The 21836-nt window shown below is 40.2% G+C and overlaps 1 protein-coding gene across 5 annotated transcripts in view; it reads left to right on the forward strand.

Moving 5' to 3' along the window:
* COP1 (COP1 E3 ubiquitin ligase) overlaps positions 1-21836 on the forward strand; it is a 186622-nt gene that overhangs the window by 26022 nt on the left and 138764 nt on the right. For all 5 annotated transcript variants that reach the window (XM_067532416.1, XM_067532414.1, XM_067532415.1 and 2 more), the window contains exons 7-10: positions 6910-6969; positions 8978-9054; positions 15700-15757; positions 19002-19116. In XM_067532416.1, coding sequence (XP_067388517.1) covers positions 6910-6969; positions 8978-9054; positions 15700-15757; positions 19002-19116 — 310 coding nt within the window. The remainder of the gene's footprint in view (positions 1-6909; positions 6970-8977; positions 9055-15699; positions 15758-19001; positions 19117-21836) is intronic.

The raw sequence follows: 21836 nt of genomic DNA on the forward strand, positions 1-21836 counted from the left end.
TTGAAGGAGCATTACTACTACTACTTCTCCACCTACCTCTGTCCAAGAACCTTCAAAGCCATTTTTCCTGACCAAAGCTCGACAAGATTTTTCAAGAGTTCTGCTTTCTGGCTAAAAGATCATTAATTCACCGCTCCACAGATCAATAAAGAGGAAAAGTTCCTCCCTTTTGGGGGACTCCAACCAACATGGGAGGGAGAAACCACTCCTCTGCAGAAAAAGGTGAATTGTCCTGAATGGGTGCCCCGGATTTATCAACTATTTGCACATCTCCCTGGAAACTCCAGAGTCCAAACTTCACGAGTAAAGATAAACAGTAGGACCACTTTGATGTACTACCTGTCTTCTTCCAAAAAGCTCTGAATTCCTTTTTACTTGTTGTTCAAAGGCTTCATAACATGCCATGATAAGAGGTGGTGACATCAAACACTTCATGGGGTTTCCCAGTAAATGTAAGCCTCAATTTTTTTTGACAAACTAAGCTCTTCTGCAATGGATGTGGCAAAAGGTTCTACATCAGAACATTCAAGACATCAACAGTCTGTCTGTCTTGCTCAGGTTGTTCTGACCAATGATCTCCATGGACCCATCCCAACCAGACAAAAGATCTGAAATCTGTGCTTCATAATTTCAATAGCAAGATCATTGGTTTCAGGCTGTTTGCAGGAATCTTAGTTTTGCCTTGGAGCTATGGTTTATATTGTAGTATGTATGTGATGCCTTTGTATGAGATACTGGAAAGTGCATGTTCAGACAAAAATGTCTCCAGATAGATAAGCATAAAAGTTTTACTTCACCTTTCCCTGAACTGAGATTTTGTTTATAGTTTAAAGTATTGTCTGGTAGTATGCTTTTTTCTCTCCTTGTTTGTCTGGATTCTGGAGGAAAACAGTCAGCATACAGGCCATCTTGCTCTAGCAAAACGTTGCTCTTTATCAGTTGTTTGGTGCTGAGTGGCTCTTTTGGGTTTAAGCCTAGCCAATAATGTTTTTGCATTCATCAGGAGAGAGAGTGGTCTTTGAATGTCTTGCATGTGAGTAGAACAGCCACCTCTTCAAAGGATATGTCTGCACTGCAAAGAAAAACTTGCAGTGCTGAGTCTCAGAACCTGGGTCAGTTGACTCAGACTGTGGGGCTAAAAATAGCATGACAGACATTTGGCTTTGAAACCTGGAGACAGAAGGAGGGTCTTGGAGCCCAGGTTCCAGCCTGAGCATCTACACTACTGTTTTTAGCCCTGCAGCCCAAGCCCTTTGGTCCCAAGTCAATTGATCCAGGCTCTGAGACTCAGGTGCAACAGGTGTTTCTTTCCAGTGTAGACATACCTGAAGAGTTTGAAGAACTCCTTGAATGATTTTGGTTTTGCAGATGCTTTTTATTTTAATTATTTAACATTAGCCCTAGGAGGCCCCAATAAGGATCAGAGCCACTTTGTGCTGTGCACATCATGAACACTAAGGACACAATTACTACACTATATGGCTTAAATCTAAGAACAGCAGAAGCATGAGGATGAACATACATCCAGTAATAGGGTTTGGTCCTCTAAATCTAGTAAGGATGGTTAAAATTGCTTCTGATGATGTGCTGGAGTATGTGGCCACCCCGGATCCTGTGGGTTCAAAGGTAATGAGACCTCCTTTGAGGTATCCTAAGAGTCTAAGGATAATGGCATCTCCTTAGACTAAGATACTCAGATCCTTTGTGTAGAAGGGGTTGTGGAACTGTTTCCCCCCAGATAGGCTATATAGATAGCTGTCTTGAGGGTTCTTTGGAGTAGTCTGGATACCCATCCACACTCATGTCCAATGGCTCTTTTGAGGAACCTGCTTTTCCTGCAGATGCCTTTGTTTCATATTCACTTCTCTTCTCATATCCAGCAAGAATTGGATATTCCCTTACATTTACAAAGGGAGAGGCCTGAATGCCAGAAGGCATCCTTTGGGGGTCTCATTTTCCACTGTGACTACCCAACATACAGTTCTATCTGTCCAGGATTATCTTCCACACTGGGATGTTGCTTTCCCTTGCTGTTTTGACCTACTGCTATCCAGTTTCTCTTCCCTGGAAGATCAAGAAGGTTCTCTCTTCTTAACAGATATGATCCCACCCTCCTTCTTTGTTTATTTCAGCAGCCTCTGAAAGGATCAATTTGGGAGGAAGGCCATTATCTTGCAACCCTTATGTAAGACCTTGAGATTGTTGGGAAAGCTCAAGAAGTTGCAAGATATTTCTTGATCTCGTATGTCTGAGTCAGTGGCTGACTGTCGTCTTCAGGCACTGTTGGTCATGGAATTTTGCAGCCATATTAAATCTTAAATCAATGAGATTAATATTTTTGTAAATTGAAGCAGCAGCCCTTTAGCTGGTATCAGAGGGGCAAATCTTTGCACTTATCTTCAAGGGATTTAATTCAGTACAGTTCTTGACTTGATCATTCTGGATTCTTTCTTTCCTAGAGGTGCTAGAAATGTGGGCTACCTTAGGTCCACTAAACTGAAAATTCAGTTTTGCCAGAGGACCTAGAACCAATTTTAATTTCAGCTCTTGTTAGCTGATCATGACTTTTATCAGAAAGATATGCCCTTTAGTTTGAGTGCATGGGGAAGATTCAGGGCATGGAGCAGGGCTAATCACCTGGCATTTTCCTTAGTCTGAAAGTGAACTTGCTGCAGAAATATACACTTTTTTTTCCTGTTTCTGCAACGGGAGAGGATGGATGAACAAAAGTGAATTGATCATCTACTAAGGAAATGATTTGTGAGGGTGGCATCTTTATTAACCGTCATGAGTTTCTCAGTGGCCCCCTGAAAACTCAACTTTGGATGTTGTTATACAACTTCCATTTGAAACACTTCAGTCTGTTGCTATATTCTCTCTTTAAGGTGACTTTCCTAATCATGGTGACTTGAGCTCTGTCTGTGGCATCTCATTAGTGCACCTTTTACACAAATTAGGCACTTGCTTTAAGGATAAAGTTGTCTTCCATTCTCTTACCCTTACCCTGTTCACTGAAAGGAAAAGTTACGGTACACTGTGGAGATGTAAAGAACTCAACTTCAGAAGGACAAAAGGGTTTAGGAAATCACATGTCTTTCATACTCTATTATCCTATAATAGAAGGACGCCAAGGTATCCAAGTTCTCTGTTGCCTGGTGGCTGAAATTCTGTATCGAGACTCATAAAAACCATATCCTTTCCAAACAAAATAGTACAACAGATCATCAGACTTCGTGGTCTGAAAACTTTTGTGTGTCTTACCGATATACAAGACAGCTACTTGGTATTAAATTCATGCATTCATCAGATATTATAAATTGGATGTAGAGACTTCTGTAGGCACAGCTTTAAGCAGGTGGACACTACCCCTAGTAATGGTCCCTCAAGTTATATTATCTTTGTTTTCTGCCTTAGGGTTTCTCTGCTAATTAGTTCCAGACTAAGAGGAATGGACCTGGTTACAGGTAGCTTGTGTAGCTAGGTTAAGTGTTTTTCTAAAAAAAAAAAAAAAAAAAAAAGGGGGGTGGGGGGATATGGCTTTTTGAAAATTTTCCCTCTAATTAGCCCTGATCACGTTGGCCCTTTTTAGCTCTGTAGAAGATTTTTCTAGTGGGGTATAGGATTATTAGGATGTACGTGCATTTTAACAGAAATTTAGTATAGTACAGCTCTGGAACTACTTTTTACTGGCTCTGTTCCAAGGTGGGCGGAGCCAAATCCTGTCCCAATGATTGACAAGGCTGGCTGACTTTAAGTCTGCCCAACGAAGGGGAAGGGGAAATACTACGAATAGAGAGGCTAGCTATACAGAGAAAATAAATGATCAGATAAGAACTACCTTCCCTTAAAACATCCCACAGTGGATGAAAAACATAATTCAATTAGCCATTGAAGAGTGTAATCAAAATGAAAACACAAACTGATTTAATGGTTTTTGTTAGACTAAATCTAAATCACACCATTTTCATGGTGAAAACAGTCCTTTAGACCAGTGGTTCTCAACCGGGGGTATATGTATCCCTGAGGGTATACAGTGGTCTTCTAAGGGGTACATCAACTCATCTAGATACGTTAGTTTTACACCAGGCCACATAAAAAGCACTTGCAAAGTCAGTACAAACAAAAATTTCATACAGACAATGACTTGTTTATACTGCTCTATATACTATGTACTGAAATGTAAGTACAATATTTCTATTCCAATTGATTTATTTTATAATTATATGGTAAAAATGAGAAGGTAACCAATTTTTCAGTAATATGGTGCTGTAACACTTGTATTTCTATGTCTGAGTTTGTAAGCAAGTAGTTTTTAAGTGAGGTGAAATTTGGTGGTACGCAAGACAAAAATCAGACTCCTGAAAGGGGTATAGTAATCTGGAAAGGTTGAGAACCACTGCTTTAGACATCTCATGGCACAAGGTGACATCTACATTGATCTGTTTGAATGTTCAGCTACTTAGCTCGCTCAGTTGGTTGAATGTTAGTTTGCTGTAGACTTGTTTCTTTTAAAATGTTTGTGCATTGACTTAGTACTCAAAAAAGTGATACTGTTGTCTATAGCGTAAACATATTATAGCAGCACCACCTGACTGTATACACATCAATCCTGACTCACCACACCCCTACTTTTACAGTCTCTGGGCCATTACACAGGTCTCCCAACATACCTCAGTCCTCACCTGAAACACCCACTGCTATTCCAGAGACTCCCTGTGTTAAATAGTATGGTTGGTTTGTTAGCAATATAAACTCTCCAGGGAGTAGGATGAGACCACAGCAATCCTCACTTAGTAGTGAATGTAAATGTAACTGTCTGTCTGATAAGACTATGCTTAATTTAAAAGATGTCTCCTTGTGCAGATAGAGATAAATGTTTGAAACGGCAAAGAAAGTCCCAGATTTCCCATTTTTCGGTTTATGCAACAGTTAATAAAAGTTGGAAACTAACAAGTCTGTGTTCTTGGGTACATATAAAAGAGCCCCCATTTTTCCCAGATGACTGCAACACCTGCTGTTTGCCGTTTTCTAATCTCTGGCTGCAAGCTAATATGTTGTAGAATAATCTAAGAACATATTTCCTTGTATTTATCTCCATGCTATATTTTTGAAACTTTTTTAATGTGATTTTTTTTTAATGGACTTAATGAAAGTGAGGGATTAATGATGATGTTGGCAGCTAGAGCTGAGAATAACTAGGATGTATGCTGTGTAAGCTTCCCCCACTGACCGCTTTGCTAATACTACCTCTAACCAGACTAACAGAAACCCGTTGCTATTTTAGTTGTGGATTTCTCAAGATGCTGCTGCCACTTGTACAGTGCTGCATCTAGTGGTTTTGTAAATCATTTGCTGTGGTCAGTTCAGTGGTTTTAAAACTAAACTGCATTTGTGACCAAAATAAATGAGCCCAGAACTTTAGAGGGACAAGATCAGTGCATTAATACAGTGTCACCTAGCTCCGGAGAAGGAGAAATCATCTAAAAATCAATACTTGCTTTCCTTTTCCTTTTCGTTTTCGAGGAGAAAAGCATTTTTAATGTTAAATTGTTCATTCTTAATGTGATTGTGCTGGTGAATTACCTATTGCAGAGCCTATATATTGGACTTTGTGTCCAGTGGTAAGTACTTTAGAGAGAGGTCTGTTGTTTGTTTTCTGCAAAGCATTTTATTGATTTAAGGACCAAACTCAAGTACTCAAGCTGCTGTGTTTCTGGGAGCAGTTTGCTGATCAGCAGTGGAGTTTTTTATGAACCATACAGATGCCTTTGAGATGGGCGAATTGAGAGGCTTCTGCATATCTGTTTAAAAAGATGCAATGTAGTTCATTTCCAGAAATCTTGGCATTATTTGGTGGAAACTGCCCACTTAGGAACAATTTTTAAAACACAGCCCCAAAGCTGGTCATTAGTGGTATTTAACACCGCGAATTAAGCTGACACTGAAATACTGCTGAGTCAGCCAAGCTGCCTGCTGTAGGATCCTCTACTAGTCCCATGTGTCTTGGTGAACCAGATCTAGAGGAAAGCTTTTCTTTTGTCTGTTAGCAATATATAGTTATGGCAGAGCCTATTAGCGAAGTCCCAATTTACAGACACATCCCACCTTCTGCTGTGGTTGAATTGAATTTCTCAAACTACTTAATCACAGGCTGTGTGTGTATTTGGATGGGAGATATCTAAAGTATACGTAGGAGCTGTGTGAAGTTGTGTTAGTGATTCAGTAGATGGTGCTCTTTCCTCTGAGTAGCTAATGAACACGTGTCTGAGGGGTTTTAGGGGTCACTACATTATTAAGTTGCTATCTTTCAATGTGATGTATGTCCAAAGCCATGCCTTTGAAAGTGTCATAAAGTCTTAACATAGGTGCCATGGACAGATTCCTGCTCTAGCAGTTTAATAGCAAACTTTTCAGATAGGCAGAATGTAATTTGAACTGGAAACTGTTAACTTTGATATGATTTTATGAAACGTAAGGAATAATTGTTCTTTTCGTAAAGGGCTTTGAAGAGTTGCCTTTGTGTTAGAGGTGGCAGCATTTTATTGAAGGATAATGTGATCCCTGTGGCTCTCAGGAGGTTTCAGGCCACAATTATTTGTAAAGAATTATTAGATCCTTGGAAGGAAGGTGTTCAGAGAAGTAGAAAATACTACATTTTAATAATCTGGAGCCTTTCGTGACTATTTTTGAAGAATAATCTTCTTGTTTGTACTCTTTTTCTTTCACAACCATGAGTTTCATTTAATGTAGTTTGTTTGCGCGTCTAGATAATGTGTGCGCAGTTTTGTGCATAGTGACTCTTGGAAATGTTTGCTAATTCAGTTAAGGTTTCATAAATTAAGTCCTTTACTTGTCTGTGGTGTTGCCAGTACAAATTGGCTTAGATTTCCTTTATCCTTTCATCCACAGCAACTGGAGCAGATCCAAAAAGAGCTAAGTGTTCTGGAAGAGGACATTAAAAGAGTAGAGGTAAGGAGCCCAGACATTTGTTGCAACTCTGGCAGTGGTTGATTTCCATTAAAACTGTTTGCTTCTCTGTATGATGCTGTGTGAAATTTATGGCTATTGCTTTAATAATGGAAAAACGAACAGATGATGCTCTTTAATTTGTTCAGTTACTGAATGCATACAGGCTGCAGCTTCATGAAGGGGATCCATTCAAACCTACTACTCAGATTATTTTTTCAAATTTCTTAATTTTAGTTTTTACAACTTCAGCATAATAACTTGGCATTAGAAGTCATTGTATTGATGATCAAAATACTAGATTGTCAGTGTGGTGTTTAATTATAGCAAACTGAGTCATCTAAGAGCCTTGTAACATCCCAAGTTGTGTGTGCTTCAGTGGGTTGCACTGAGAGAAGCAGAAGTAGAAAATGCTGCTATATAGAAGTGGAACCATAATACATCTTCAATCTCTGAACAGCTCCCTGGACTTTTTCTGCTCCGTCCTGTCCAACGTTCAACTCTGGGGGTGGAGAATTGGTGCTTTTTAAGAGACTGTGGAACTGATTCTGCAGTTTCATGAAGTGGTGCTGCCCAAGAGCAGTGCAGGCACCAGCTGTGCTCCTGCACCAGCCATCTAACCAGTACTCTCAAGCCCCAGCATCTATATTTCTTTATTTACTTTCACTCTACACATGCTCTTTTACAGAGCAACTATTTGCTTTAGGCTCTTTGACCTATTATAAAAATACAAATAAAACAAACAATTACAGAACTTTCCTTTACCCAATAACTAACTCAAATCATAACCCAGCAGATAAAAACCTATTTCAGTTTTTATGATGATTTAAAAAAAAAAAAAAAAAAAGTCAAGTCCAATCCCAGAGTCCACTCAATTTCCCTCAGTTGAGGGAAAACAAATGCGCATTGCAGTGTGTCCCTGAGGCTGATAAATTAGGTCTATTTCAGATGGAGGGGAGAGCATGTTCCAAAGTAGAGAGATGCTTTTGGAGAACATCTTGCCACTTACCTCTATGTTATGAGTGGGATTTCCACTCATTACAGCTGTGGCTGTACAACATGGGGAGAGAAAAGACCTTTCAGATAAGGGGATCTCAAGCCATTAGGGCTTTATCTGTCAAGACAAACTGTTTACATTCTACCCAATAAAGAGACAGATCCAGAAGCATTGATTATGTGCTCTGAGATCACGTACACTATAACTAATGAGCTGCAGCATTCTGCACCAGCTTCAGTTTCTAGACCGATTTAAGATGTAGCCCTTTGTGTAGAGTACATCACAGTGGTCTGATCTGGAGGTGACATCATGCATGATAGTTGCAAGGTCTGTCCATCTTTGAAAGAAACAGGTGCAACTTCCTGGCTGTATGTAGATTGAAAAAGGTGGGGCCGCAGGAGAGGGGAAGGTGACCAAGCCACTGCTTCTACCTGATCTTTTAATAGCAACTGTGAGTCTAACCAGACTTCTAGATTGTGCATCTACCCCATAAGTGGCAGGGGATGCCGCTGAACTGTAGGGGGTAACCTAATAATTTCTGGTTCTGTTAAGTCCCCCATGTATTCTTGCCTTTGATCCAAATTCCACATTCCTGTGCAGCTGTAAAAGCTGTTTTAGGAATAAATTTGCATCTGTCTTAGTAACGTGATGGCAGAGCAAGTTAGCTATCATGTAATATGCATTTTGCGGGGAAATGGTCAGATTCCTGCTTCTGAGCTGGTGGTGGTAGGATGTCTCTCAGAACTATTGATCTCTAATATATAAGATGCATGCCATCCTGATCCTTGAAGAAGATGCATTGGCAGTTGACCTTGAGAAGACCAACTGGAATGGCAGTGGGAAATAGGAATCAGAGTTACTGTGGGAAGAGGAAAGATCCCTTTAGTATGAGTTAAGCAAAATTAGATGCCTATGATTACCGACTACAAAAATTAATGTATACACCAAAACTATGTATTTGAAAGGTGTCCATTGTATGTGTGCCTTTTGTTGTAACTTGGCTCTCTGTTTCAGGAAATGAGTGGCTTGTATTCCCCGGTCAGCGAGGATAGTACAGTGCCTCAGTTCGAAGCTCCCTCACCTTCAAACAGGTATGAAGCTCACAGCTGCTCAAAATTTGTGCTGCAGATCCTTCATATGGCTCTAGTCCTCAACCCTCTCCATGCCATGTACAGAACTCCAGTAGAATTACTTTTATTTGATCCAAAAACTAACATTCACATGGCCCATTTGTTTTCTCAGTGGCATTTATTTTCATGCCAGTAAGTTAGTGAAGAGTAAGTGAAGCTGTGTTGTGAATCCATAGCTGGATTAAAGATCTGAAACTTTCAGCTTTTCAGTACTGTATAAGTAAGTCTGCAAAGGCAGACAAGCAGAGTTGCTAGGTATAAAATGTTAGCATTAAATGGGCACCTGTGCTTTTAACATCATGTATTTAATTTGTATTGTTTTGGCACATACAATGTCTAAAACAGTTTCACATTAAATAAATGACTGACCTTTGACTTTCCATTCAATATGAAAGGTTACATTTGCATGTTTCCATGGTAGATTTTTAAATATAACATTCATTGGTTCTACCCACCTGCCTGCTGTCTTTATTAGGTTCAAATGCCATTTCCCCAGTGTATGTTGACCGGATTTTTCAGTCTGGGATATTATGTACCCTGAATTACAGTTAAAATTGTAAATAATCTTGTGTGTCCAAGTCCAGTGATTCAGTTTAAAGTGCATTTAAGTGTGCATACATTCCTATATTCATTCAACTGGAATAAGCTATAATGCCCTCAAGCTCACATCTTGGGTATTGAATAAATAATCCCCCCCGCCCCCGCCCCCCCCCCCCCCCCCAGCACTTGTCTTAGTAGTTTTTGAAAGTAGGGGTTTACCAGCACAGGTATTGATTGGTACTGGTACTTTACTAGATGTCTGCTATCTAGACAACTAAATCTAATAGCCCAAAGGCATATGTGAAAGATGTTGGGAGGTACTCCACTGGAGAGTTTGAGACAATGGATTGGTGAGGAGTCCTGCCAATAGTTGCTGGTATTCATACCAGGATGTTACCCCTGGATACTGTTTGGGGCAATAAACGTTCATAATCATGTAATAAATGTCTTAAAGTTTGGAGGAGAACAGGAAAAAAGAGGTGTCAGATACTGTATCCCTCTCCCAGTTCTCATCTTCTGGGATTTTTTAACCAGTGAGTAACTCTGGTGTCTTTCTTCTCTACTGCTTCTCATTGCTTCTACAAGCAATAGCTACATGAAATTGCCATGATTCTTGGTAGTTTGCTGCTGCTCACAGGATTCTGAATATCAGCCATGAAACTGATCAGTCTCTGTTAATTTCATGCTCCTGATGCTTGGAAAAGCTGGGAGCAGATTCAGGCACAGTAAGTTGATGTTACATCACTTCACACTTCTCACATTTGGAACATTATCTTATTAAACGTAAGGACTAGAAACTGTTCCTTAACATGGAAGCTTTTCTTCTGCAGAAGTGGATATAGTTCCGTCACAGGAGGCAAATTAACAAGTGACTTCTTTCCCCCTCCCCCAAGCACTGTTTTATACCATTGAGAGCCTGGGATAGAACTTTTCTAGCCCAAGAAGATGTTGAAAGGAGTTTTAAAATCTGTCTGGCCTACACTGGTTTCAATGTAGCAAGGCTTTTCTGGCATTTGTTTTAGGTCTGTGTAGACTTCCTGTGCGTGCACCATTATAGATCTTGGCCCTAACACTACTCAAATTAGAACTATGTTGATAAAACTGCTTTATTTTAGTCTTTGATATAGCAGAATATGTATTTTGTATGCCCATTGGGTTTCTTGGTTTTAGAAATGTGATCGTTACACTGCTGTGACCCAGCATTCCTGTTGTAACAAGAGCCACTTACTGCTGCTCTGTTCTGCAGTACCTGTGGCCTGAATGAAGCGCTATTTAGTTTGGCATCAACTGAACCTGGTAGAAGAAATTAGTGGGGACTTTTCCAGGTTGCACATAGGGGCAGTCTTTCTCAGCTTTTGAGAGAGGTCCCCTTCTGTGCTCAGTGACACTGCCAAAATCAGGGCTTGTTCTGTAGTTTCTCTGCTAAAATGAGATGTGGCATGTGAAGTTTCTTAAGAGACTTTGCTTGCCTGGATGACTTATGGAGCCGGTATCTATTGACACACAGTGGTTGTGTCAGGTTTCATATGACCAAAGACTTGAATACTTCGGGTTTATATTCCAGAAACCTTCTACTTTCTGAAATTACTTTGGCTTTTAGCACTCAACATATGTTCTGGTGAACAGCTCAAAAATTGTAACCTAGATCTTTCCTTGGAAAGAGTACTACAGAATAATTGATGGGAGTTTTAAAATTTGCTGAGCCCTCCAGTTCTGTGTTAACTGAAATACTTCATCTTAAAAACATACTTTTTTAGAGATGCAGTGAACCAGTAAGAGTGAAATGTATTTATATTTTCACATTATAGTTATAAGTTTTCATGTTCAAATGCTTTATTAAATTTATGGATATTTTCAACTTTCCTGTTAATTAAAGTAGTGTGTTTTAAACCAGTACATATCTTGTTATAACTTATCTGGTGAGCTTTCAATATTAATGCATTTTATAAAACAGCATAAGTAGAGCCCTGCAAATCCACAGATACCTGCTTTATATACGTGGACCATTTTTTGCAGCTCACAAATTGGATGTGGATCTCAAAGGCGGGGAAGCTGTCTACAGCTCATAGCCTTTGAGGCTGCTTCCCCACCTTCAAGATTCCAGGGTGGGGCTGGCCGCCCATCAGTTGTTCAGCTGGTGCTGGGGGCCGTTCAGCAGGGGCCCCAGGGCATCTACCTAGCTAGCAACTTTGGGGGAAGACAGCCCCTAGAGTAGACCTCCTCGCTACAGACCTGTGGGCAGGGCATGACTTCACAGTGGGGGAACGGGAAGTGAGTGCTGGGTCCCAGGGCCAGCTCCCTTATAGTGGGGGGAGAGGGGGAACAGCAAGCAAGCAAGAGGCTGGCCCCAGGACCACAGGAAGCTGGGAAGAGGGCCCCCCTTAACCCAGCTTCAGAGGTCCCCTAGTAGAGAGCCTGCCTCCCACTCTCTTCATCCCACTTCTTCAGTTTTCTCCTCAACCCCTGGCAGCCTGGACCCCTTTCTCCTCTGCTCCCGCCCAGGCAGCCTGATTAGCTGTTCCGTGGTGCCCTTGGTTGGGAGGCCGCCAATCAGGTGTTGGGTAGGGGCCCCTGGGCTGATTGGTGATGGTGGTGGGGATGTTGCTAAATAGCTGATTGGCAGCCTGGAACTGTGGGTGCTGATAGATGTAAAGCAGGGGGTGCGGTATTGTGGGTCGGAGAGATGTTGATGCTCATGGATGTGGAGCCGCATTTTTGTATCCACACAGAGCTCTAAGTATAAGGTTATCTTAAATATGTGCTGATAGAAAACAGACTTTTTCTTTTGTCTGTCATACTTTTTTAATATATATTCAGTAGTCCACCCCACCAATGCTCTAGTTTTTCATTTTTTTTTTCTGCTTGAATGTCTCCAGACCCTGTTTGAAGACCAGTTCAACTTTTTTTTTCCATTTTGCACATTTGCCTCCTAGTCCTCATACGCAACTATCACTTTTTTGGTTATGCGCATTCTATTTCAATATCATATACACCCATGCTTGCTAATTTTAAAATAACCCTATATTTTTTGTAGGTGAACACTGTTGGAGGAAACATCACTGTTGTAACTTTGCTGAATTTGTATTCAGCATGTGTAACTAACGCTATTTAAAAGAAATCAAATCTTTTTTCTTGCACTTCTGCAAGATGTGATGAAACATTACATGAGGTAACAGTACAGTACTTTTTTTGAACAGGATTAAGGATTTCTAGTGTTTGTGTATTAGGGGAACACAACCAGTTATGAGAATTAAGGAGTAGCACTTCTCAAAAAGCTCTTCCAACAAACAAACAAAAATACCCTAGCCCACCCTATGTATCTGTTGGGTAGTGAGTGGCATAGGGGAGGAATAAGTAAACAAACTTTCTTTTACAGCTCCAGTTTCTGAGGTAGTAATAGAAAATGTAACCATTCTATCATGAGTTCCTGAGAGAGCGACCCAATAAAAACTAATTACATGATAGCAAAGGTTCACTTCGTTCAAGCAGTGTTTTTTCCCATTGACTCCAGTTTTGTCTCATAATTTGCTCCTTTTTGCTCCAGTTGCTACCCACAGGCTATCTGTTCCTTTTTTTGTTCCCAGATTTTATAATGTGCTTTATAATTTATTAATGAACACAGCTGAATTTCTTAATCACAAAAATATTAAGAAGCCTATGTAAACAGGACCTTAAATTTAAGTTTCTTGTGATCTTTCTTTTTCCAGTTACTCAAGTATCTGCAAGTCAGCTTCATCTATGGGTATTACACAAAACAGGCTTAGACTTTATTTGTGGGTAGCAGAATTGTGCTTACACTTCTGGAACCCAGATTATATTGCATTACAAGCAGACCTGTAGCAAAATGAGACTAGACACTTTAAGTCTGCCGTGCTGCTGTTAATTGCATTGGTACCTGCCTCTAGTAACGGCTTATTTTTCATTGTTTTTGGGCTGTGCATCTCATTCCTGCTGTCACTGGCAGGAACGGTTGTATGCATTTTGTTTCTTTGTCTGGTCCCTTCATGATTAAAGTTTGTTCCTGAGTGTGCTTGAAGCAGCATATTACTTTTTTTCCTCTACAAAGATCTAGTAGAAAATTATTCTTTTCCTAGAAGGTGTTTTTTTTTTTTTTTTTTTGCTTGTAGCTTTTCTATGTTGACTGTATATATAACTTAAGATGTCAGCAGTTGGGGTTCACTTAAAAGTTAACTACAAATGTGTTAAAATAGTTTTAGCTCTCTCTCTCTCCAACTCCGATTTTGCCTCCAGTAGATTTTTAAAATTAATGTTGGAGTGAAGAACTAAAGCCCAATTAACAAGTATTTTGGCTTTCTAGATTTATAGCTGGTTGAAATGCTCTTAATGCTACATTGGTAGTCTCATCCTCCACTGGAACGTCAGTGTTGCTGATCAGCACTGGCAACATAACCGAAACATAAATCTGTGTAAAACCATATTTTTTTACAAAACCATGAACCAATAAAAATATTTCCAATAACCTTATAAAAACAATCCTCTCCTCCAACCTTCCCCCTTAAAATACAACCTTCAGTAGGAACAATATTTCAATCTAATATACATTGTGAGGTAATGAAAGTGAAACTGAGGGCAGGTCTACATTGCCAGCAACATTTGGCGGCAGTCAGTGGGAGTTACGCAAGCTGCACAGAGTAGCTTGCGTAACTCCTGTCGACTTCATTACTTCCCTTTAGCGCGCCGTCTCCACTGCACCAATGGGAAATGCGTTCCCATCAACGCAGTGCTACGCTTTTTTTTTTTTTTTTTTGGAGGTGGTTTTAATAGTGACTTACGGATCAATTGTGCGTGTCTTCACTGCCGCTCAGTCGATCCAGAAAAATTGATCTGATGGCGGTGAATTTCCTGCTTTCAGTGTATACATAACCTGAGTAGTCTGTTTCAAGCCAAGTGAAATAAAGTAAACAAGCCAAGAATAGTGGTAAAAGCAAGGCTTTTGAAATAAATTTTTGCAGTAGATATTTGTAATATAGTTTGAATAAATCATTTTAACCTGTTGTTGTTCTTGTGTGGTAGTTGAAAGGTACTTTGGGGGCAAATAAAGGCTGATGATTTAAGAGGTAGAGAGGAAAGGATTTGTGTAAGATTTTCAAGCATAAGTGTCTAAAGTTAGGGTTCTAAATACTTTAGTTCTGTAAATAATGGGCCTGATTTGCAAAAGTGATGAGCCCCCTTTAGCTCCTGCTCTAGTCAGTGGGAGCTGGTGGGTGCTCAGGCCAGGTAACTGTAGCTCTCAAACTTGTCTATAGGTGCCTCACTCTATGCACACCATTTTGCAAACTTTGGCTTAAGTCAATGCATGTGGATGGTCAGCATGATAGGTGCTAACTATAAATAACTATTGTTCTAGAGAAATGGCTAGTCATTTCCTAGCCTCTGGGGGAAAAAAGATCAATTCCGTGTCTTGTCTGAAAATTAAATGTATGCAAAACTGGAAAATAGTATGCAGCAGAAATGTGCCTGTCTGAACATCTTTGAAGTTAGAAATCTGTACTTCACAACTCAAGTACCAGAGTGTGTGGTTTTGGGGGTTTTTTTGGGCAGGTCAGACACTTCCACAGAGAAATCTCTATAATGTTAAGGTGACTGGGACAGTAGTATTTTTTTACAACCTAGCTTTTTGACTGTTCCCTTCACATCACTATCTTGGATCACCTGAAATACCAGTAACTCACTTTAGGAAGGAATACCTACACAATTATTTTGTAGTAGTAGTGTGTAGAAGGTATGCTTTACATTGCATGCCTTGTATACAGGACATCTTTCCTCAAAATTTTGTTTGTAACATTATCACACTTGGCTATGTTCTGATAGAAGTATGTTTAACAGTAATCTAGAATTTCTTGTAGACATAAGACTTATCCCCATTCTTCTCTAAGCAGATCTCTCATTCTGTATTTTAAAAAGGTTTGTTTCATGCCTACAAAATGAGTGTCAGATATAAACTTGCTGCTAGATGTAATAGGGAAAAGTAAGCAGGTTGAAAATGATAAAGAATGAGCGCATAGTGATTGATTTAAGCAGACTCTGTTTCTCTTGCTTTTACAGTAATATTATCGATTCCACGGAGTACAGCCAGCCTCCAGGGTTCAGTGGCAGTTCTCAGGTAAGATAATACATGTCTGTGGAGAGAGGGACAAAGACCAGAAGTAGTAATTTCAATCTCCAGAACGTTGGTCAAACTGGCGCTTATAAATCTGAATCCCTAAATAGTCACCCAGTTATCTTTGGCAGAGACTAAGGTTTAGGAATGATTACATATGCTCATGAATCAGGTTTGTATTCAGGCACATGCTTCCTGCAGAGAGAAATGGTACCATAAATTTAGGTACCTGACTTTATTTCCCAAGTTGATTTTCCTAGGATCTGTATTAGATGGTTAATCAGTTTGAAGCCTTGTTCCTCCTTGCTGGCAACAGTACGCTATGTCAGAGTTCTCTGTGTAACTTTTAGTGCTCAGGAGCAGGTGCCACCTGGCAATGTAATATACAGGTAAAAATGCTTTTGAAGTGTAAGTTTTAGAGCTAGCTGTCTTTTAGCAAAAATAGAGACAAAAATTAGTGTCAGTAATACATTGTAATAAAAATCCTGAGTTGGCATTTCTGTAGAAACAACGAGAGTCCTGTCCTGTTTTTGCTGTATACAGACTAACATGGCTACCCCTCTGGAACATTTCTGTAGAGGTCTTTTTATGGTAAAATTAGTTGGCTGTTAATAAATGGATAGAGGAGGTTCTCTTTTTCCGAGACCTGTCATTGGTCGCTAGATACTGTGGTGATTTGGCTCTATAAATACCTTTTGATCTATCTGGTTTTAGAGGGAGTATAAAATATGGATGGAGAGTAATGTTGAAAACTCTAATCTAGCATGGTCTTTGTTGCTGTCTATGAACACTACTTGTTTTAATACTTTTAATTTTACCTTTGAAATAGAAATGAACTGTATAATTCTACCACCCCCCTCGCATCACACCCAATCTTGAACTAGGTTTTCCAGTCACTCTGAGTAACAGCCTATTAGCATGAAAATAATTTTTGTGTGCTCAAATGTACTGAAGTCTGCTCTTGCTAGGACAGATTGCTAATACAGAGAAATACAGGCTTTCAGCCTTGGCCCCAAAACACATGGCTCAGAAAAATCTTATGCATAGCTCCTGTGCAGCACAGCTCCTCTTAGCAGCAGAGGGATGAGTTGAGCATTTCTGCCTCGCTTTGTTTGTACCTTGACTTTCAGAGCATTTCTCCCTAAACCTTGTTTTCTTCCTTCTTAGGAAGGAGCAAGATTTTGCTTTTTTCCTCTTGGGCCAGCCACTTGCTTGTCTTCCCTCCCCCCTCCCCCTTCCAGTATTGCTTAGCAACAGATCTGGTAGCCAAGGAGCAGACTTTCTTACCTAGAAGCTTGGTAAGTGCTAAGTCAGAGTAGGTACAGTTGAGAGCATTTAGCTGCTCAATCTCTGAACAAGACAGGTTAATGCAGACTGATGCGCAGCACAACTCAGTTGCTGTGTGCTAGTCTGACTTATCAGGTTAACTCCTTAGCGTATGATTGATTTTTCATCTCAGTACAGACTGGAACCACCTAGAAGATCCAGGTTTTGATTATATCACTTATCCTATTCCAGTCAGTCCCTGTCAAGTTGAAACTGAAGTGATTGTTCATTACTGTTAGTCAGCTTGAATCTGATTCACTTGTAATGCGGTGGGCATAATTTGCTGAGGCTAAAGCATTTGCCGCTTCGTTCATATAATTGACATAAAGATGGTATTAGCATGTCCCATTCAATATTTGTAAACCTGCCATGTGTAGATCATTGTTGTCAAAACTACAGTGAAGTAGAGATGCTTAAAATGTCAGATGCATTTGGCATAAAGCTAAATTGCTGTCAATGTAAAATGAGTACATACAACATATGTGCAATCAGCATGAAGTGCAAGTCCTGAACTTATGGTTCATCCAGTCAATATACAGTCAAGAGTCTTACATGATAGGTAATTCTTGAAGTTTTCATTGCTTTAGTTTATTCTAGGTTACTTGTTCATATAGTGTACTATTCATGGGGTGTATTCTTTTAATTTCAATTTAATTCCCTCCTTGTTAGCTTCTTGCTGGTCATAATGTGCGGGTGATTTATTGGTTTTTCTGAACAGAGTAAATTGCTAATTAAGCAAGCAAGGAGCATGTGGCATGTGTTAACTTACTAGGCTGAAATCCTGGCACCTTTGAAGTTAGTGGCAGTGCTCCCATTGACTTCATTGGAGCCATGATTTCATCCTTGCTTTGTACATTACCATGTGATTGGACCTTTTTGTGCATCTCCAGTGCTTCTGCTAATGACTAATGTTGTATTAGTTGTTGTTATTAGTGCCTAGGAGTCCTACTCATGGACCTGGACCCGATTGTTCTAGGCACTGTACAAACACAGAACAAAAAGATAATCCTTGCTCTTTTATGAGGTTTTTTATGTTTTTTTTGTGTCCAGAGATAATGGGGTGAGTTTTTTATATGTAAGCTTTACTTGATCTTCTATAACTCATACAGAACAATTTCCTTTTTTTTTTTTTCCCTTGGCAGTAATACAAGGAGAAAAAGCTATTCTTTATTTTCTGCGGGTAGTTAAAAATACACATTTTGTTTATAAAGTTTGTCCTCCCTCCCCCTTAATTTTTTTTATTGGTGGTGGGGTGTGGGAGGTACCTTTATGAAGTTCTCCAGACTTCGTATGCAATATTCTAAGCTTCAGATAAATTTGGATCTTTGTTTATGGTAGCCACTACTTGAACTTGGTTGTTCTGTAGTAGACCCACTCTATCTACTTGTCCTTTTAGATAAAATAGAATTACTTGTTAGATAATTCTTGTTTTCTGAAGATGGTTAAAACTTTTGCCCAGCCATCTCTTCTGATCATCTGAGTGTGATTCTTCGTATTTTCTTTTGTTTGCAAAGAAGCTAATAGTTGGGAGAAGTTGCTATTGTGTTCTCGATACCATGAGTAGCATGATCTGTGGCCTCCCTTCCCGGCAAGGATTTTGTTGTTTGCTAGTTGGCTTCTGACTCTCATGCCTGAGGCTGAAGCCTATGAGTTATCAATCTTTTATAATTACTACTTTCAGAAAATAGGAATTACAGGTATATGACTGACTTTCTTGTCGGTAAAATAACCAAATGTGACATGAGACCCACAAGATGCAGATACATGTAGAAACAAGGCCTTTTGTCTTTTTCCAGATCCATAGCCTCTTAAAATAAAAGGTATGTCGATATGCTGGTTGTACTTTGGTAAAATCTACCAAAATAGGTAAAGCCAGGCCTGGACCTTGTTTCTGAATAAGTATTTTTTGTTCTCCACTCAGACTAAAAAACAGCCCTGGTATAACAGCACGTTGGCATCAAGGCGGAAGAGGCTCACAGCTCATTTTGAGGACCTGGAGCAGTGCTATTTTTCCACCAGGATGACTCGTGTGTCAGGTATGTTTCTTTTGCATTAATGAATGTGGCGCTCTGCTTCTGAAGGGCTTCCAGTTGCCTGTCTTAAGTACTTGGATCACAAAAATGGACTTGTTTTGGACAGAGCACATCTTTCTTCTCCCCTTCAAGTTCTGTGTGCACGTACACCTGAGCTGACTGGAAGAAGCTCATCTCTTGTCCAGTCTTGGGTTGGCTGTTTAAATGAAGGAAATATGATCTTGGCATTTTAGAAGAGGCACAAGGGAGAATATTGACAAAGGCAGTGCATGGAAGACATGTACAGCAATATTTCTAATGAACATTAAGACTTTTGTCTATACCTAGTACATCCTTTTAAAAATGTATTGAGACATAAAAAAGTTTTGAGATACAATTGCAAATAGTCTTTTCACTCAAACTGTCATGTGTTGATTACAACTCAAAGGCTGTTGATGGGGATAGGAAGATGACTTGGCATCTTCTCCTGTATTTAAAATACAACTGGCATTAGATTTGACCTTTAAAGAATGTTTCAACACAGTGTTCCTTGAGTATATTACCTGGATTTAACACTTTTTGAATGGAAAGAGGCCTTGGATTTTACTCTCCATAAAAAGTTTGTGATTTGTTACTTAAGGTTCCTTGTGAGTAACAGTGGCGTATGGCGGGTTCAGTGCCCCTGGGTGCTTGGGGGTCACTAGCTGGGCCCTTGGTGGAGGAGCCACCCTCATTGACGTCCCCGGCGGCCGTATCGATCCCAGCTCAGGCCTGCCAGTGGCCGAGGGCTTCCGCTGCAGGGGGAGCAAGCATCCGCCCGGACCCTCCGCCCCCATGCTGGGCGCAAGGAGGGAGTTGCAGGGACCCCAGCCATGCAGAGACAGGCAGCTGCCCTGCCCCCCTCTGCTGCTGGGCAGCCCAGAGGCATCTGCCCCTGTCACTCCTGCTCCGACAGTGGGGATGGAGAGAGTGAGAGAGAGTGGGAAACAGACCTGCAGAAATCCCCCACACCCACAGGGCGCTGCTGCTGCCGCCGAAGGGGGCGGCAGCGGCAAATACAAGTATTTAGTCCCTGGGCGCTGGAGACCCAAGGTATGCCACTGGACAAAAGGTCATGAAGGCTTAATGCTTAAATTATTTGCAAGAAACCCTTCTATTCACATTTGCTTGGGCAGCCTCTCCTGTCATTCATAATTGTATAACATCTTTCTGGCAACAAGAGTAGTTGCTTCCATAGAAAAATAATTATTGCCTAAGTCTCTAGAGCATTGAAATTACAATTTAGCAGCTAGAAAAAGAGGAGGAGCTTGTAGCCTGTGAGCAGCCATCTTTCCATACCTGTGTTCTTCTTCAGGCTATAATAGTCCACAGATACTGTAAGAAACTCTGGTATATAGATCCTTCCCAGAGATGATGCATAAAATATATAATAAAATACAATATTTCCTTACCTGTTGTGCAATGAAAATAGCACCGTCAGTCCTCCCATGAAAAATCTCTTCAGAAATTGAAACTACAAATGATTTAACTGATTAACAGAACAGCTACAGGTATTCTAAATATAACATTAGTCATGCTTTGTGTGGAGGATTGCAAGATAAAAGGGGTACAGTTTCCCCAAATAGAGAAAAACCTGTCGTGTTTGTTTAGCCTTCCGCCCTCTTTTAGAGTTCACTCATGCGCGTCAGTGCATTTTGAGTACAAGAACTGTGTGTATCATGGTTTGATTTTGTTTTTGGAAGTGGGCTCTTTGAATATATGGAATCTTTTAGATGTATTTGGGGAAAAACATCTCCCTACAATTTTCATAGCAGGAGATCACAAAATAAGCTTGCCTTTATGTATTTGGGGTACATTTAAATTATTCCCTGCTTCAGTAGAAGGTTAATTGTGCTAGCTTCTGTTGTTGCTCCAGTTTAAGAAAAAACAGAGCTAGTGCCCTGCAGGAGTGTGCATGGGAATTTCAGTTATCTGATCAGTCTGATGTAACTTCTGGCTGATGACAATGGGATGTGTGAGGTGCATGACTCCCTACAAAAATTAAAGCAGTTGGCGGTATGCAGTGCATGGGTCAGAGCTGTGACTGGTATCTGAGCCAGCTGTCAAATTGGCATGAGGTATTAATGTTCTTTGTGGGAACACCTGGGGTAGCAGAAGTGTGTACACTACAGTGCTTTTTCCCATATGTCAAGGAATAGCACAGTAAGATAATTTGCTTGCTTTCTGATCCAAGCATTCCTTTAAAAAAAATATACACAGCTTAAATTCTACTGCTGATTATTTAAACAGCTCTTACGCCACCTCTTTATACTAAAGATATAATTTAAAATTAATATAGAAGCCGTGTGCAAGAGCTTTGACTGTACTATAATCAGGGACGGGGAAGAAAAGTAACTTTAATTATGAATGCCTTTCACTTTGACGGGGAAACATCTTGAAAAGTAGCATCCCAATTTGCAGGCATGGGTATAGACTACATTAGAGAAGGAGAATGTACTTGATCTCTAGAATAGAGGGAAATGCAAGAGTAGCTATCTTCTTCGCTTTCTCCATTGACTGACACTTGCATCAAGTCATCTTTTGAAGACGACCTACTGGTGTTCACCTGGTTTCTCTTTTTCCTCCCCTTCCCCCCGCCCTGTGCACCCTCCTCCCTAAAAAAGTCTGGTGCTGGCCTTTTCTTTTATTCGAAGTAGGCGTTTAATCAGAGTGAAAAGAGCAACTGTGAAGTACACAGGAGATGC

Source organism: Emydura macquarii, unplaced genomic scaffold, assembly GCF_026122565.2.
Source record: "Emydura macquarii macquarii isolate MOO-44397 ecotype Brisbane River unplaced genomic scaffold, CSIRO-AGI_Emac_v2 contig_3287, whole genome shotgun sequence".
NCBI lineage: Eukaryota > Metazoa > Chordata > Testudines > Chelidae > Emydura > Emydura macquarii.